This window comes from Oxyura jamaicensis, chromosome 4, assembly GCF_011077185.1.
Source record: "Oxyura jamaicensis isolate SHBP4307 breed ruddy duck chromosome 4, BPBGC_Ojam_1.0, whole genome shotgun sequence".
In the NCBI taxonomy this organism is placed as follows: Eukaryota; Metazoa; Chordata; class Aves; order Anseriformes; family Anatidae; genus Oxyura; species Oxyura jamaicensis.
In genome coordinates, this window is record NC_048896.1 from 25227204 (window position 1) to 25246763 (window position 19560).

The 19560-nt window shown below is 42.8% G+C and overlaps 1 protein-coding gene across 1 annotated transcript in view; it reads right to left on the reverse strand.

The window, feature by feature from the left end:
- The window catches only part of TNKS (tankyrase), a 128044-nt gene that overhangs the window by 92961 nt on the left and 15523 nt on the right, over nt 1–19560 (reverse strand). The window contains exons 2-3 of the mRNA XM_035324290.1: nt 19167–19560; nt 11263–11487 (exon numbers count right to left, since the gene is read on the reverse strand). Of these exons, the coding sequence (XP_035180181.1) occupies nt 11263–11487; nt 19167–19560 (619 nt within the window). The remainder of the gene's footprint in view (nt 1–11262; nt 11488–19166) is intronic.

Sequence of the window (19560 nt, forward strand, 5' to 3'; positions counted from 1 at the left end):
CAATATTAAAAAAGAGCAGACATTTATGGTTGGTCGTGCAGCCGTGTTGGTTGGGTAAAGCTGGACTGAAAAATGAAGGCAAAGAAAGATTTACAAAATCCTTCTTGGAACTCAGGGAGCAAAAACACTTCCTTGACAGGATTCTCCAACAAGAAAAAGCCAGACCAAAAGTCAATAATAACATTATATTACTTACATCACTTCCAGCAGCAAAAGGCTTTTCCTAAGTTTATTCTTAAACTCAGGTCTTAACTGATAGCAGTGTTGTTTTTAGTCAAACCTCTCTTCTTATACAATTCCGGCTTTAAACGCTTATAACATTGCCAAACCTCAGGTGTTTCAGTTTAATGGGTCCTATGCTAGATGCTTGCCTTAGGCTGATTGTTTTTGCAAAAGTTTGGTGCTTTAATGAAGTAAATTGACTTTTTCCATGCTCTGTCAAGAAGCTGCAATCCTTTCAAAAACATGGAAGAGGATTCAAATAGGCAGATTGGGCTTTTCCAAGGAGGGAAATTAGTGGTGGTTTGTTGATGGTGGTTTGTTTGTATTACTTCCTTTTTTTTTTTTCTCCTCTTAAGTTTGCCATGTCAAGAGGAAGGCACCAAAAAAAAAAAAAACAAATAAAAAACGAATAAATAAATAAATAAAAGGTTCTAGCAGATGTTTGAAGAGGATTGTTAAAGCCTGGCACCCGTATTTCTTGAAGATGCCATCTGTGTCATACACGCAACCACCTCCTTAGAGATCTTACTCACAGGCAAATATGACTCTGAGCCAGTGTCACAAGCCAGTCAGGCACGCTCCAGCAGGAGGTGGTAAACAGGCCCTCTTCCAGACTTTTTCTGAACAGTGTGAAACAGAGAAAGTAAGCATGGAGAGCCATACTCAGCATGTTTTGCCTCTACCCTCTTGGATCATGAGGTGAGGAAAATTATTCGTCCCAAAAGGCATCAGGGTAAGAGTGAAACCATAAAGGAGCAAACCAGCAACTAGCTGTCTGTTAAGAGAGTGAATACTACAAAATAATGAAAACAACACAGCCTGGATGAGAAGACAGTGGACGATTCTTTTGGAAAAGAGTCTGGGACAAAAAGATATGTGAGAGAAGAACCAAAAAAGGTGTTGCTAAGCCACTACTCATCACATTTGAGAAGTCATAGCAGCCTAGTGAAATTCGGTGGCTGCAAAAGCAGAAACATAACTCCCATTTTTAAAAAGGGAAGAAAGCAAGACCTGGGAAACTACAGGTCAGTCTGTCTGACCTCTGTGCCTGGCAAGATCATGGAACAGATCCTCCTGGAAACTAGGCTAAGGCACATGGAAAATAAGGAGGTGATTGGTGACAGCCAACATGGCTTCAGTATGGGTTGACTGTGCCTGACAAATCTGGTGGCCTTCTATGATGGGGTTACAGCACTGGTGGATAGGGGAAGAGCAACTGACATCATCGACCTGGACTTGTGCAAAGCATCTGACACCGTCCCCCACGGTATCCTTGTCTCTAAGTTGGAGAGAGATGGATTTGATGGATGGACCACTTGGTGGGTGAGGATTTGGCTAGATCACAGAACGGCTGAGGCTGGAAGGGACCTCTGAAGATCATCTCCACCCAACAGAGATAACCTCGACAAATACATTGAGTAAAGGTGCTTAAGCTGGATGCCTACAAAAACTCTGAAGTAACAGCTACCTGTGGAGCAAGCACTTGAAGTGGCCACACTGGGTTCAAAAAAAGAACCTGTCAGAACTCGTTTGCAGTAACCATGAGACGACTTCTTCTCCTGGGGGTCACTGATCCCAGTGGTCATAACCCGTCCAACCATTCCAATAGCCAAGGGTACAGTTCTACCAACAGATCTACCCTGTAAAATGTATGAAGTGGCGTCTCAAGATGAAAAATCAACTATATTAATCTGCATACTGATCCAGCCCTTAGTTATATAGGAAGCAAATTCAGGTCAAAGGCAATCTTGTTTCATACACTTCTTATACCGACTAGCTGATTTTATCCTTTCCACACTTCTCCAAAATCTCTTACACACACACAAAAAAATCCAAGTGAGCAATGTTGTCACCAACATGAACTAACAAAAGAAATACAGCATTTGATGTTTAGCCTGTTCTGTAATGCAGCTGTACTTTAATACCTGGTAAACCACAGGTGGCGTGTAATTGAATGTTCTCCTGCTTGTTCAAAACCTTCAGCACTTTAGCACACAAAGTCTCTTCTAACCACAGGGTATTCGAGATCTAGACACAGCGTCTAGAAATTTCATTTTCAGTGCACCAGGGACGTATAAAAATATCAAGACAGATCTCCTGTTTGAGAAAAATATTCCCTTTATAACGAAACACAATGAATAAGCTGTTCTAACTGTACCTATTTTGGATTTCAAACACTGCACGCTGATTTTACAGGATGTTTTCTGAGGAAAAGGAGATGTGACAGTAGCTTCAATCAAGAGCCTGCTGTTAACAGGCAAATGTAAGGATTGCAAGGACACAAATTCATTCCTGGAACCTTGTTAATGAACGTATTTTGAAATGCTGATTTATTTGCTTTGGACAGTGAAGACATTGGGGTTGTTGATTTTCTGCATTGCAGGCAGAGCCCTTAATAATCTAGGAGCAGTACCTGGCTATCCTTGCATCTCCTACAAACCATGTACAAACAACGTAAAAAAGCTCCTCTTTTAATTGAATCTTCATGTTGTACACAGATATCAGTTCCTGGAAGCTTAACTATAGAACAAACATATAGTTCTGTACAAAGCTCTTGTACAATCTATTTTTATCCTCATTACGATTGCTACAATACATTTTCTGATCTTCCCATCCCATCTGAAATGCTTTATTTAATTACACTAGTATACTAGATCAGTACTAGTGATAACTGACAGTCTTCACACCAAATAAAAAAATCGACATTATGGCATGGATCATGAACTACAGCCACGAACCATCTCAGATTACTGCCAACTTGCTGGAGCAGGATGAATCCTAAAATTAAACTCTTGGCCCAAGTCCTCCTGGCAGAGTTATTTCGAACTGTGAAGCTAACCAACGCTATCTCGATTGGCTCTCAAATTATAAGACCACCACCACCAAAATTTTCTACTTTCAGGCACTTTCAACCCTCCTATTTTCACCAGCAAGGCATGGCCAAAGCTTCCACTGTAGCTATACAGCCAGAAGGAAGAAGTGGGTTTTAGGGGGGAGTGGAGGGGAAATGGGAGGCTGTCTAAATACAAGACATTAATTATCTAAGTGCTTAGCCCTTCCTCCTTCGTACTGCCTCAGTTAAAAGTGCACCAAAAGAGAACATTTCTGATTGAAAGTAGAGACATGGACACAACAGGCGTAGAACGGGAATAAAAATCCAAAGACAGGTGTGATCAAAGGTCAGACTTAGAGTTTTAGAGCCATCATCCACAAGCTTCTTTAGCATACTTGCAGAAACGATGATGGAAAAATCCGTATTTGGTTTCTAATCAGATGCACATAAGTAAAAAAAGATGCATCCAAACCTTTGACTGCTGAAAGTAGAAAAAAAAAAAGTAGACCTTCCAGAAGTGTCTGTACTTAAAGTTGCCTACTGTTTTCAATTGCACTGTCAGAGTCTTCAGTTCCTCATAGCACTGCTAAACAAAACCTTCTTCCTGCTCACGTTGTCCCTTCGCTCCCCACCAGCTACTTCACCACTTTGTCACACTGTGCTGTGCTCGCAGTCCCTTCCAGCTCCCTCAGCTCTAACGTATCTTTTCTTCCTCCTTTTTAATTTCACCTTCTGTAGAAGACCTCCAAAGGTCCTTTCCACACCAAGTTACTGTAGTTTTATCTACTTACTCCTGAAGTATCAAGGTACAGAGGAAGGAGTCCTCCTTTCGTCTTACAACACACACGCTACCTCCCATCTCTCTAAAAAAAGCTACCTTCAAAGTTGCTCAGTGTCTCAATATCCATAGGTCACAGGAGCACAGAGATCTATCTCAGTACTAGTGCCATGCAGGACATGCCTCCAAGTTACATGTAAGAAACTGATTCATTTCTCTCCACGTTCTAAAGGCATCCAGACAATACTTTGGAATCCAAACTATTAACTTTTTTTCAACCAAGTTCCGTCACGGAATGAGAACAGAGCACGCAGAAGCAAAAAGGAGGAACAAAGATATAATGAGCAATGAACTCTCCAAGGGAATTCACAAAGAAATACGAGAGACACTATGGGCGCAGGCAGGAGAAATGATAAAAAGCTGCAGAAGACTGGATCTCCAGCGACAGGGGAGTTTGCAGTTAACTGCTGAAGACTTCAGAGATCTGTATTAGCACAGCTGCTAAGGGAGGGTGCCCATGTCAAGGGGATACCTTCATCTCCAAGGGGATAAAGGTACATCTCTAGTAGGATAAAAACAGGTAACACTCCGAGGCAGAGAGCAGGAGAGCCTTTATCACCTCCTGTGTGCATCCCCACCCCACTCACTGAAGGATTATGTAGAATAGTAAGACAGACTTCTGCAAAACTGTACAATCACGGGCTACGGTTCCACGTAGCCTATGCTGGCAGAACTGCCACCCCCAGCCCTGTGCTGCCTCCCCTCCTTTGGATGGCTGCGAACGTTTGGGCAGGCAACAAGGACGATTAAGAAAGTGCTCTCTTGCCCACTCGGTTCGTCACGCAGCTATGGATATAAACCAGAGACAGGAGCTGACAGCAATCATTCTGCTGTTGGCAACAGTTCTCATTAACAGTATATCAAACGTTACCAGCCAAAGACCTAGTTAGGCAATGCTGGCTCCGAGCTCTTCCCATCGTTCTGCCTTCCCTACTCCCCTTGCTCAGGGCACAGGCTGGAATAACAGTTCTGACAACAGGCAAAAGCACCAAGTAATCCTACAAGTCAGTTCCTAGAGATTTGCAGCTTTAAAATACCCGTAATACGCATGGTCTTAAACGGTTGGTTTTAAGCAACGTATGTTTTCTAGCGAAGAAAGGACGATATCTCGTACAGCACTGGAGGCTACTTTGGCCAGATGCAACATAATCCAGGTAAAATCACAGCACCAGGGTTTTGTAGCAGGTGGACCCATACTGGAGCAGACCTTGAAGAGCTGCTGCCTGTGGGCAACCCCTGCAGCATCATTTCAGAAGGATGGCACCCGGTGGGAGGGACCCCATGTTGGAGCAGGGGCAGAAAAATCTATTTCTAATAGCATAATCCATTTCTGAGGTAAACCTGAGGAAGCTAAGAGTACATCGAGTTCAGACTGATGCAGAACAAGTGACTAGCTAGCAGTACTGCACTTGTCAGCCTCAGAAACTCATGCCTCCAGCTATCTTGTAACACATTCAGTAGAAAACTTGCATTGCCTTCCATTCTTAAAGGCCAGGGCACTACATGCATTTGTCTTCCAGTCCCAGAGCTGCTTACCACCCTGCCCCATTGATACAGGACAGTAATAGCGCTATCCTGTTTAGCATTAGCTCTTTGGGGGATTTTTGCAGTGTAGAATATTTGCTTGTCAATCTGTCAGCTAAAGCATCGCTGCCGTTGTGGGCCCCGCTCTAGGGAAGCATGCACGTTGATCAGTCTGAGTGGGCTCCTCTTCCAGGTGCACCTGTGTCCTGCACCATCCTTGTACCGCCCCAGCCAAAGGGACAGCTTTCTCGAAGGAACATGGTGCATTTGTATAAGCACGGAAAAGCAAGATCCCTGTACTCCAGTAAATCATATGTTCATCACGAGTCTTAGCTGCATGTAAGACTAAAAGCAAAGAACACAGACCAAGAGGCAAGCACTCCGTATTTTCAGTAGGCTTCAATCAGCCACAGTTCATTCTCTGCACTTGCCTTATCTTGTGGTAAAAGGAAATCGTTCGAGGCACCTGCCTTTGTTTATTAAATGACAAGTATTTAACTGCCTGCACATTTTACGAGCAAAACCTTTTCTGTCCTATAGTCATATTTTAATCAATGCTTTCCACTAGAAAAAAAAAAAGGGAAAATAGCCATGAGCTCTGCTAGAATTGGCCCCATTTTTATGCCTTAAGAGCTACACATTTATAGATTGTTTTTAAACCACATATGAGCTGCATTAAGAAGACATGGTTCCTCCGAGAAGCTAAAAGCAGATATTGCTACAGTAATCAGCAGGATAATCCCATAAAACTAAGTATTTCTGCACAACATTTAGAAAGTCACGATAAAGTGATATCAGATACCTAAAAGCAAACAGTTCAGTGCCTGGAAGCACACTATCTGCTTCGTTACTCTATTCTGGATCCCATGAAGCTTCCCCTTCCTTCCTCCCGCTCTCCCTGTCTGCTAGTAGCTAGCATCAGTACTTTTGAAGACCTTACTTCCCACAAATAGGTTACAGAAAGTTTTCCAGTGCTTTGCATATTATTGTACTGCCTCTTTTGCCGCAAGTAACCAGATTGCAATTCAATCAACATTTGTTAAGAAGCATCACAAAAGAGAAGGCTCTTCTTGTTCCATGTAGACTGTCCTGTACCAAGGAGCCAAATGAGGCAGAGACTGTTTTGCTTAGCAGATGAATTTTAGGAAAGAGGAAAAAAAAAATGGGTAAGGTGAGGTTGCAAGAGATAGGTTGCAACACATTAGCTGTTATTACAGTTCAAACCTAACAGAAAGCCAGACAGATTCCAAAATACACAGTGCATGAGACAGCAGGCAACCCTTCTCAACCTGTTTACATGAAGCTGATTTTAAATAATTTTTAGTAATACAAACAGCGTAATATAAACAATAATCTTAAGCATACTAACATGACAGGTTTTACTAGCCTCCAGCACCACTGGTTCCAGACAGGAAAGCAAGAAGTCATTTTACTGGCATATCAATGAGTCTTCCTCATCAGAAGCAAGGCTCACTTCCACTTCATTTGTGCAAAGCGTCATCCTCTCTACTAGCAAGCATACTGCCAATTTTACATTTCTGAAGAGGATTTAATCTAGGCTTTAATGGAGCTGAAGGCTTGGCCCTCTCACAAAAATGTGGCAGGGCACTACAGTCTTGCTGCCCATGATCTATTCGTTTTGAGGCTCTGCATACTCCAAGACCTTTGTCATGCAGATACAGGTACCTGATACCGTTCGGAGATTTTCTTCACAGCGCACTCTTGGCCCTGATAACGAGTGATAGGATGTGTGGGAATGGCACAAAGCTGCACCAGGGGAGGTTCAGACCAGGTAGGAGGAAAAATTTCTTTACACTGGAAGAGGCTCAAGAGGCATTTGGATAATGACTGCAGTACTACGCTTTAGCTTCTGGTTAGCCCCGAAGTGCTGAGGCAGTTGGACTCCATGATCTCTGTAGGTAGTCTCCAATTGAACTATTCTATTCTTAAAGTAATTTTAAGAAGCTTTTAGAGTTTTGTAGTGTTGAAGGGAGCTTTTCAGTAGCTAGTATTTTTGATTCCCCTAAAATTACCAAAGTACCCTGTATGTTCAGAGACGTAAATCATGGCATCACCGTAGAAGATGCTTGCAGGTTGCATATTTGTGAAGGATGACTAAATCTAGGTAGGTAGATGATGTTTCAGATCACTTTTAGGCTAACAGTCCTGTAGTTCTCAACATTTAACTGGAGATCTGCCTTGCAGAAACCACCTCAGCAGACAGCAAGACAAGCCTGGTCAGACTGCACAGGCAGTTTTCCTAAGGTTATTTTTAGCCTACTTTGTTTTAACTACACAAACACACACAGTTTTAAAAGAGCTGTAACCACTCAGGAAATGCACTGCAAAACACTGAATGGGAAGTAGCAACCAACCAGGAAACCCAACTTAAAGAACTAAGTTATCCTGTAAGAGTACTACAGGATAGTTTTGTTGTCTGTGCCACCCATACCAACTCCTTGCCCTTCAAAAAGTAATAATCATATATAAAAAAATATAAAAATACAAGAACGTTCAACAGGATAACATGCAGTGAGACCAAATTCTTCAGCTTGGAAAAAGAGACATGAGTGAAAAATACAAAAAGGCCTATAAAATCATGAAGGATATGCAGAGGGCAAATAGAAATGGCTGTTCCTTATTTCTTGCAAGTCTTGAATGGCTTGCAATGAACACCAATCAGTGTTTCAAAGAAAAGGGAGGTATTTATTTTTTTTACAACACAATTAAGTTGTAAAACTCCATTGCAACAGAACGCCTTCCAAACTAAAAGCATAGCAGTGTTTAAGAGATTAGATCCACCTTTCCAGAATTTTGTCTGCAAACATCATCTGGATGCAGCCTCTTCTTTATTAAGTTCCTAAATTGCTCATTGCCATGAGAAAGAAGTGTACACTCATGCCAGATTCCCCAGGTATCTGCTGCACATCACTGTCAAAGAAAGTGAGCTACACAAATCTGTGGTTTGACTCCCAGTAGACCTTGAGATAAAGAAATACGTGACCCCTTCTCCCTCAAGCCTGACCTGCAGAACAGTCACTACCCTGACTTGGCAGCATTCCTCCAAGCACACTTCACAGAGTTCGCCGTTCATTCATTATTCCATAAGAAAATGTGACACTGAAAAGCAAAAACACTTTTTCATTAGCTCTAGAAGGAGTCCACAGACATTGAGAATACATATTCTTGACAGATGAAGCAACCCTAGCATTTTGCAGTATTTATGGCTTTTATCTTAACAATTGTTTCCAATGTTTCGATACATTTATTCTGCAAACTGATTACATAAAGCACAAAGTGTTTTAGGAAGTACTCAGTAACTAAACAAATTGCATTGACTAGATACATATTGTATATACGCAGTGCTCGTCAGCAAAGGAGCTGAGCACGGCTTACCACCCTTCAGGACATCCTGTGCTTCCAGGCCCAGGACACAAAAGCAACTTCCACACAGTGATAGCCTCTATTCCTCCGAAAGTCACTATATCTGCGTTCTCTCCCTTTAAGTCCCCGCACTATCTTGGGATTGTGGACGTGGCCCTTAGGGACATGGTTCAGTGGTGGACCTGAAAGCATTAGTCTGATGGCTGGACTTGGTGACCTTAAGAGTCTTTGCCAATCTTAATGATTCTATAATTCAAATACGCAATCAGCCACAGAAAGATAAGAAACCACATATCACCGTTATTTGCTCTCTTTGAGGTATTTTGGAGAAGTTTGTACATACTCTGATGAGTTTTCATCAATTTATGACAGTTCCGATTTTCACATAAGCTTCCCAAGGGCAGTGTTTGAAGGCAGTCGTGTAAGCTGAGCTGTACAGCTGACCACTAATAGTGTAACACTTTTAGCATTTGGAAGGTGCTAAGAACAGAGAGACACAAAAATTAGGGTAGATGAATAATTTCTACACAGTCCGCTGCTTGTCAGGTACATTAAATTCAGCAGTAAATTCCACATTATGCTGGGATTTCCAGAGACTATTCTTCAGTTAATTGTTTCAAAAATTATACCTCACTTGTTGAAAACGGGAACACTAAGGATGGGAAGAAATAGGCCTGTTAAAATCCATCATATCTACTGTAACAGTCTGCACTTAAGATGTAAATACTAACGCTGTAAAATATATTTCAGAAAGCTATTCAAGTATTCCTAATCAGAACGAATGCCCTAAGCAATCTTTGTTCCATTATCCCTGTATATACTATGTTCCTTTACAGGGCCTTTTGAAGACAAAGGCTGAAAATCTTAATATAAAAATTATACTTAAAGCCATTAAGGAGAAACAGAATCATGCCAACTGTCTAGCCAGCTATAAATAAATTGTAAACAAACCCCCTGCAAACAAGAAATAGTAGACTTCTTTGTCTATACGCATGCCCTAGGAGTTTCATGACATCAACTAAATTCTGAAGCAGCATCAGTAAATAATAGATCTAGTGACTGGTGACACTGCCTTCAGCAGCAGCTCTCATGCTGATGGTCAAACACCTGACTGCTAACATACACAGAGCAGTAACTAAACAGAGCACAACACAGCTTCACGCTTGCTTTTAGCGGGAGGAAGTAAAAACAGAAGTCGACCGACTCCAGTCTGTCTGCATGTAGCTCTGTAAGGAGAATTGCAAATAGTCCCACAGCTCTGCTCGGTGCTTCGGAGGAAGCCTACAACTGCAGTGGACAGCAGAAGAGCTACTGATGCCTAATCAACTGTACTCGTTCACTTCTGCATGTAATTTCTCAACACAGAATGTATCTTACTGTATACCTCACACACAAGATCAAATGAATGAATTCCAGCACAGCTCTTGCAGAGTTTTAAAAGAAGAAAGTTCCTGTTTTGGTGTTCCTTGTTTTTTGTTTTTTTTTTCTCCCTTTTCTTTTCCCTTTTAAGTAATGACCTAAGTATTACAGTAAAACTAATGCAAGAACGTGCCGCGTGAGTTTTGTAGCTTTCTCTGCAGGAATTTTATGTAAGCAGACTCAAATACACATTATCTGAATTGCTAAAAATTGTATTTTGTTATCAGGATAACGTGTAGCACAAATCTCATGTTCATAATCTTAACTGTGATTACTAAGAATCAAGGTTTTCTTTTCATGACTGAGAAAACAAACATGGCAATCTGACAGTTGTATTCGTGTTAGCAGACATGAGAAGAACCAGCACTGATAAGTTTAAGAAACTGATCTGAGAGTAAAAAAAATAACAGAAGCTCCTAGTTAGAAAAAAAATATATTAATTACACTGAGGAAAAAAAAAATCAAAAAGTTAACAAAATCCTGACTGAAAAGCTCTTTATATGGTCTAGATGCATTTAAAATGATTGAAGTACTCAATTTTATTTGAAATTGCTTTGGCTCCAGGCTACAGCACACACCAAAGATAAATAACCACTGTGAGCAATGGTGTCCTGTAGCTTGTATTTGAAAGCTTCAAAGGACTGTTTCTCCATACTGTACAGAATGAAAGGTTAGCCACTAAGATGACACATAGAACAGCTCGAAAAGCAGAGACATTACCCAGTGAAGCTAGCTTTCTTGTGTAAGGAGAGAGAGGGAGAGAGAGAGACTTCCACATTCCGTTTCTGAAGACTAACTTAGGAGATGAAGAAACCTGACCAACCCTCTCCACGTAAAAGTTTTCAACAAGTCCAACAAATGTTGAATTAGACATCGTGAAAAAGTTAATCTTAAGTGACTATCACTATACCCACCTTGTGGTTTAAAATAAGCTAGCTTTTAACTGCAAGCAGTATCTTCCATCTCGAGTCCAACACAGTAACGATTACAACTGCACAGAACACATCTGGTGAAGTTTCAGTGTAAAGCGACCGGTACTTACCAATACACACATCTATCTTCCCCTTGATGGCAGCTTCATGCAAAGGAGTGTAGTTCCAGTTGTCTCTAGCATTTGGGTCTGCCCCTTGACACAGCAACAGGCTAACCACTTCAGCGTGACCAAAGGAGCAGGCGTTGTGAAGGGGTATCAGCCCTCCATCGTCCCGAGCATGAACGCTGGCTCCTGTCTGCAGCAAGTGCTCTACGACATCCTTCCTTCCAAATCCTGTAAGAGAACATATTTCTGTTCACTTGCCTTGCAAAAAGAAACATGTTTTAATATTTAAAACTGGCTGCTCACTCTTACTCCAGTGCACAGACACAAAGTGATATTACTGATGTCCCTCCTCTACCTTTTACTTCATTTCACCATAAGGAGAGACTAGGTGCGCCTGCTCAAGCAACACTTGGAAGATTCACTCACATTTACGACAGGGTGAACACCGATTTATTTTAATAAAGTCTTGGTGTCACTACCTCAAGTTCTGCAATAGGCTTGCCATCTTTTTCAAGGTAAGCTTTTCATAAATTTTACAAATTTAGTATAATCTGTATGTACCAGAAGCAAGTGTCTTACTTACTACCTCTTAATATACATTGCCATCTTGGAGAAGATCTCATATTAATAAAACTTAAAGAAAATGCCAGTATTCAAGCAGAACAACCGTATCTGAAATCAAACTACATTCCTTCTCTTCTACAGAATCTGAATGCTTTAATTTGACAGGTAAGCTGGGAAGTTGCACATGTGCAGCACTGAGACCTCAGCTGGTAAATAATGCCTCAAGAAGGTCCCAGCCTGGGGACAAAGCCTCTGTTATAGCCAGGGAAAAGACTCCATAAAGGCTTACAGGCTACAAAATCCTACAGCAGCATGCCAGGCCCTGACACCTTTAACTTGTTTGTCCAAGATGAATTCAGAAAGGTCCTAGCACCCAGCTGTGCTTTCTAGCACCCCAAATGCCTCGGAGGAATGGTCTCCAAACTTCTTTGATCAGGCACGCCTATGAGGAAAAAGTTTTTTGAGCATCCCCCAATAGACATATATTTATAAACCACCCAGTAGTGCAGCAGTACATGTATCTTATAGGAAAAAAATAAATTAAAAAAGAAGCTAAAAATCGATTAAACACCTTTATTATTTTTTTTTTTTATGAATGGTACAAAAATATTTTATTCCTTGGTTAATTCTGTAGCTGGAGCCCTCACAATACATTAGGCTAACAAGCACAGACTTCTGGAGAGCTGCTAGGATCTCCCCACGCCCACTGTTCAGTGCCCTCAGCTGCTGGCAGTGCAGGTGCTAGTCTTTTTAACAAATTTCTTTTATTTGCTTGCTTCGGTTATAAAACAGTTGGGGAACATCACATCTAAGTTTTCAAATAGAAAATGACAGCTTACACTCATGCAGCAGCAGACACAGGGTATCTGATCCCACAGCGAACCTAACAGGCCTGAGGTATCAACGCCAAGAAGGCCTCAGTCCTCAAGGTTCCCATATTTAAATCGTTCAGCTAACTGGAAAATTAAAATTGAGCAAGATGGGAATTAGAAAGGGATGCTTTCAGCTAAACAGTCAGATCAACAGCTCGTATTAGCTCTTAGTTTTTGAAGGCTGAATGACTGCACGCCCATCTGTTTGACGTGTTCCTCCTATCTCTAGAGGAAAAAAACAACCCGACAGTGCCTGAGAACCCAGATTCTTTTTCCAATCGTTCAGTGTTGCAGCTTTCAGGACCACATATGTACTTCAAGGTATTGCTGGACACGGGGTCTGTCATAAAGGTATCTTTGAAAATGCCAGCAACAAACACAGTGATTGGTGAAGAAACTCTTCTGTTCAATCCGCAAGAAAGGAGGATTAAGGTTAAGGTTTCTGCAAATTTATCCCACCAGGCCACACACCACCCTTGAAAGAAAGGGTGGCCAGTTATGGGACTAGCTCCCCCCGACTCCTACACCACAAGCAAACTTGTACAAACTTGAACTAAGTGCCAGAAAGTCTTTACAATGATCGCGTGACCAAATCTGACAACGTAGCTGCAATTAAACAAAAGACAGACACGTGACATGCCACTTGTGACACATGAAGCAGCAATTCAGATTAAACTGAAGAAACCTGCGAAATTCACTGAAAACAACTTCTAAAATTCCAGTTTTTAAGAACTCCAGTTTTTTGCATTTCCAGTGCAATTTTGATTTACAGAACCTAAGAAAGTCCTCAGGGAAGGACCATGAATCGGAGACCCCAAAAGGCAATCACAAGTAACGCTCCCACAGAAAAGGTCCATAACAAAAAGGGAACTGTGGAGGAGAATTACACCGGAAGGCCCACGAGGGCAGGCCTGTTGCGGTGAGATTTACCTCAGCTCCGCGCTGACACGGGTGTTGCCGTAACTGCCAAACTGGACGTTCACCCATGGGCAGGGTCCCTTATTAGTTTGGGCTATCTCACGCAGGTAAAATGTACAAGCTTTGCCCGTCATATGGCTGCTTCACGCAGTCCAGAAGTTTCAGATGGGAGGGTTAGGGTGAAGTGCGAGCTAAGTAATTCCGTATCTTTTTGTTTCGGTACGTAGACAACAGTTAAACTGATTGATTGAACTACGTAGGTCGAAGAGCCTTAAAGCTGTGGAAAAGGGAACTTGGTTCAGTGCTACTGGAAGTCTGAGGTTTTGCATTTATATCCTCCTGTAAATTCTTTCAATGGATTTTAAATGGGAATGGGAAAAAATGCATTTCCCTAGTTTTGTTAGACGGTTCAAGAGAACAAGTTACCAGTCATAAAGAAAAGCCTCCTACAAAGCAATAAGCAAACATGGTTCACATGCTACAAGCACAACTAAAACATAGAAGAATTCCATAGTCAAGCCCCGTAATTCATAAACTCATCTTTTTAAATGAAGGAATCCTCATTTTGCAGGCTCTGAGCCTCTAAGACTGCCAGAAGATTTCTTAGTCAACTACACGATCCCTACTGCTCAGCACTGTCTGCATGAATCCAGCTGAGAGCTGTTATTAGCCCTACTCCAAGGTGCACGGGGCAGAACTGATCAGTGCCTTAGCTTCACAAACACCTGCTTGAGTCAGGTCAGACATCTCTTCTATGGCAGGTATTCACCAGGCAGCTGCCACAAAATGAGTAGGAGTAGTTTAGGAAGATACCTCAAAAGCAAGGCTTTCCAGGGCAAACTAAGCTAATCCCTTTTACCTTGTGCCATAGGCACAGCAGGCAATTCAGGTGTCTCTGCATAGAGTGGAGGTGTGTATTAAATTACTGAGCATTTCTTGCCATTTTCCATCTCTCGAGCAGCACTCGGTAGATAGTTATATGAGTTCTGCCTTCTCACTTCCTTGGTTGACTTACACACGTTGAAGCAGATTGCTTTCTTACAATTACAAGCGTGTTAGTTGACCAATCAAACGGATCATCTCCTTTCCTAAATTCCATCCACTGGTTTCCAGCCCACAAAAATCCTTCAGTATTAGTTGTTTATTTCAGAATTTCTCCAAAGACCAGTTCCATCTGTTAACCTCCATTAAAAGCTTTGACTTCTGTTATTACTAGTAGGATCAAAAGCGTGCTTTCAGAAAACTTCTTTCCCCCCACACACATTTTTTTCTTATTACCATAGGCTGAAGCAGAAGGAAAACAGGGAATATCACTGATGATACTCCTTGTCAAGTGATCTAGGCCTCCCTAAAGGAGGTTTCTCTGAACTGAGTTCAGGCTGGTATCACAGAAAGCACTTCACACTGTGATCCCAATTCCACACTTGCCAAAATGACACTGGTCTTACGTTCCTGCATGCCCTCCCCTCCACCAGGACAGGCAAGAGGCACGAATTGTCTAACCTTAGAAGGCTAAACATTCTTTCAAACAGGAAGAAGCAATTTCTTTACCAAGCAGGTTCCTAAAGATCCTGGAAGAAAGTTGGGATTTGCCATGAATCCTGTTGTCTCCAAGCCATCCCTAAAGCTAGCACAAACCAGTCTTTTATTACCTTACAAGATGGGGCCTCTGTCAGATTAAGAAATATACCGTTTATGGGGAAAAAAAAAAAAAAGGCCAGGTTTCTCAGTATTTAATGGCTTTCCAGGCAAGTAAGAAACAAATGGCAGCATGCCTTAAACAGAATGATGGGGATATATCTGGTGAGTGAAGTCTAAGAGCACATGAATTGCAGACCAGAGTCTGACCTTAGCCACAGCTTTAAGATCAAATCAGAACAAACCGTATCTCTTAAGATACAAAGAGACACTCCGATGCAATTTGGCAGTGCCGACTGGAAAAGAAGAGCTGTAACTTGCAGGTTTCCCTTTCATAAAGGGAGCCTCAGAGCTCTCGGCCAACTTCTACAACTCAGAGATGCAGGCAGACAGGTGACAAACCACAGCAACCCCCTCCTTCTGACACAAGTTTGATGTCAGCCCCCATGTCAGAGAGCCCCATTCTTCCGTACGAGTTTCCATGTGCACAACACGTCTCAAGTTTTGAGAAGAAGGGAGCATAAGGATGTCACCAGAATGATCGTGTAAGTTTGGTAACTTGTAAATAGAGGGGTATGCTGCTCTCTTGGTGTCAACCAATCTTTCTCCCCTTCCCTTACACGTTGAATGAATAAGGACAGTCACAAACCTAGCAACTTTACAGCTGCGTATAAATAAGCATGCAAGCATTTAGACAGGTATCGTATATAAACAGGGCAAGCTTAGAACTCTTCCCTAAACACCTGACTTTGGCCACCAGTACAGATAAAACCTTGAGCCCAGTGCAGCTTTGTTGTAGGCTAGCATTGGTGCTTTTTACATTTTAATTTATTTTTTTTTAGTGTTATAAGCACAGTAGTTTTCATAGAATGCAAGAAGTACAAATACACTTATACCCTCACTTAATGTCTTATTTATATTTTTAAGTAACTTAATCACTTTCAAATCTTTTTTTTTTTTTATTCTGACTCTTGAATGCAGGTGGAAAACATCCAAAGCCCACACCGGTACCAGAGACCCAAATCTCTTGCATCCCACACCACAGTCCAATATTATCGAGTCTTCCTCCCTCCAAGCACGTGTACTTCTGCAGAAGAATCCCTCAAACTGCTTGCAAATGTAAAGCAGAACACCACACCTCCTGGAAGACATTCTGAATGTTAGGAGAGGCTGGGCTCCAGCTAATTGGAGGATGAACGGAAAAAGAGCCATTTTTCAACCTCCTTCTGACTGCTAAGAGAAGGTACATCACCCTGATACGGCCTCCACATCAAGTCCAAAGCAGGTCAGACTGATTCAGCAGGCTCCTGGGCATTTTAACAGAGTTCAAGAACCCATTCCCCTTCGTTCAGAGTAACTGACAGCTCCAGATATCCCAGATAAAGACAATCTGGATAACACTATTGCTTCAACTTCACCACGCACGTTTTATCCAAGTAGATAACAGACAGATGACTCCCACTTCTCCAAACAGATTTGGATCTATCACTAGATTTTTTTAAGTAATTGGCCAAATAAATTTCAATTCTCACCTTATCTCAAGTTTATACATATCCTATGGATCCTGAATGTTCTCACAAATCACCCTTTTTTTCTTCCTTCTGCCACGTGAAAGAAGACAAATGAGATTTTGAAACTAGAAGCTTCAGAAAGTTTCAGGTTTCCTTAACTCAATGCTTTTTACAATAAACTAGAACTAAAGTCGCCCTTCTCTGAAAAAGGAGAAAGTAACAACTGCCTGAAATTGTTGCCAAAGTGGTAACAAGAAAACAAAACCGAGCTAGGGAGAAGTCAAGTTCCCAGAGGGAAAAAAAAAATCAAGAAAAATCTAGCTGCCCCAAATATAGGAAGAAGGAAAGTTCACCAAAGTTTACCAGCTACTAAAATAATTCCTCTGCCATAAATCATAGAACAAAAGTGGAACTCCCTGTTGTTGTCTTAAGAGTTTAGTTTCACAAAATTTGGAAGAAGCCATATAAAACAACGCTTATTGCACTGTTCTACTCACACTCCCCTTATGAAGTCCATAAAATTCATATTTAGATATGTCTCATGAAACAGGAGCTACTGTTTACAACATAGCTTAACATACAGCCCTCTGCACTCCTAAGACAATGGATTTTGTTTCTCCTTTTGCCAACACAAGGGCGGGAGATGAAATCAACACACCACATCGCTAGCAGATGCACGCTGCCTGAGACAAGCTGCGTTCAACAACATCCTCGCAAGCCTTTGCAAATTACAGGGCCCCAGGATCTCTGTAACTAGATATTAGCCGAATGCTATTACATATCAAATCCATTTGGAGCAGACGGACTCAGGCAGAACGCAGTGATTTGAGAGCAAATACGTACGGCAGCTTAGGAAGGCCTTTAAATCTAGAAAAACAGACGAGAGATTTTTGTCAGATATGAGAAGTTCACCTACTGTTTTCCTCGTGTTGCAAGGAAGCATCTTTACTACTACTACACTAACATCTTACGGACACTGTCACCTCTCAAAGCCTTTTCACCTTAAATAAGTTTTGTCCACTACTTCTCCAATCAAAGTACAAGCTATCACTGCAGCTCCAGCACCGCAGTCTGTACCAACACTGAAAATACAATGGGAGACCTCCGAGTTTAAGGGGAAGCATCAATGTCTAATTCTAAGCTTAAAACCAAAATGAGAAGAGACTCGAGATGAGGCTTCAAAAGGTAAGGCACTTTATCTGCACGCACGCAGTTGTATCAGCATTTCATTCCAGCATTCGTGTAATTCAAGTTGATTTCCACACTTGAGGAGATGCCTGTGTTTTAAACTCAGCTTGCATAAAGTTGTGCTTTACTTGGTTTAGAGAAGGATTAAAAGGAAACAGCTCAGGACCAGAAGTTCCCTTAGGGGCATCACAAAATGCCACCTGTACTTTTAAAGTGACAAGAAACTTACAAAAGCTGGGAGCATTATCTCAGACAGCACTATTCAGAGTTCCAAGAAAGCGTTCGTTTTTGTTAACAATTTTAACATGGTATTTTAGAGCCATAAACCACCTTTTAGGTATAGACCCCTCAACACAGTCTCGTTAATTACTTTGATTCAGACATAACAGAGCACCACTTAGAGCTCATACAAGCTCTGTGCCCCTTGCCACGTAAGTTCCAGTCCAGCAGCACTGTGGCACATGGCAGAAAGCCTTCTGCCTGACCACAGCCCCAGCTATTGTGCAAGTCCTGAGTTATGACCGATGATTTAAGACATCTTCCCCGTTCTATTTTGATCGCGAACTTAGCTCGCCCCGTGCCCCCAGTGAAGAGCAGTCGCTATACAAGATGTTCTCTTTATAAACTCTCTTCTCCCTGTTCTCTTTATAAACTAATCCATGGCAGGGACGCTTGCTAGGAAGCTACGTTTCTTTCCGGTTGAGGTGAACGGTTGAGCCTCACTGCTGGCTTGTTTTATGATGCTATTTCTAATCGGACACCTCTTCTCTACGCTGAGGAGCACAGTATCTCCTTGGACGCATCTGTAACTCTATCGTCACGTTCAGCTGTCCCACTGCATCTCACCCCGCTCAGAGCAGGTAAGATCAGCCAGCAGGGACACCCAAACAAAAAGAAAGGTTAGAAATTACAAGGTGTGGACTACGATTCCTGACAAACCTAGCTGAACTGCAGCAGTCCGTAACTTTCCAGAGCAGACAGATAGGATCCTTAGCTTCACGCCAGCTGTGCCCTGAGTTCGCTCCTCACTCCCAGAGCACACACGCTACAGTTTAGAGCCTGTATGACAAATAGAGGAACATATCAGCGCTTTTAGCCCACGCAAACCCCCCCTTACACCCCCGAGAGGCCGGGAAGGTGCTCGGGCGGGCTCTGCAGGCGGCGGCCCCCTCCCGGCCCCGCCACAGCGGCTGTCCCGGCCCCGCTGGGCACCCACCGGCGGCGAAGTGGAGCGGCGTGGACTTGCGGCCGGCCATGTCCTTGGCGTTCACGTTGCCGGTGTCCACCAGGCGCTTGACGCGCGTCACGTCCCCATTGCGGCAGGCCTCCAGCAGCTCGCGGAAGGCCCCGCTCGCCGCCTCGGGGCTCTCCGCCGCCGGGCTCGACGCCACCGACGAGGAGGACGACGAGGACGACGACGAGGAGGAGGAAGCCGAGCTGCTGCTCGAGCCGGCCGGCGGACCCGGCGCGGCGGCACCCGCTCCCTCGGGGCCCTCCGCTGCCGGAGGCCGCTCGGCGTCCAGCGGGGCCTCGCCCTCGGGGCCCGCCAGGCTGTGCCGCTGCACGGCGGCCGCCAGCTCGGCCGGCGCCAGGCTGGGGCTGCGCGGCGG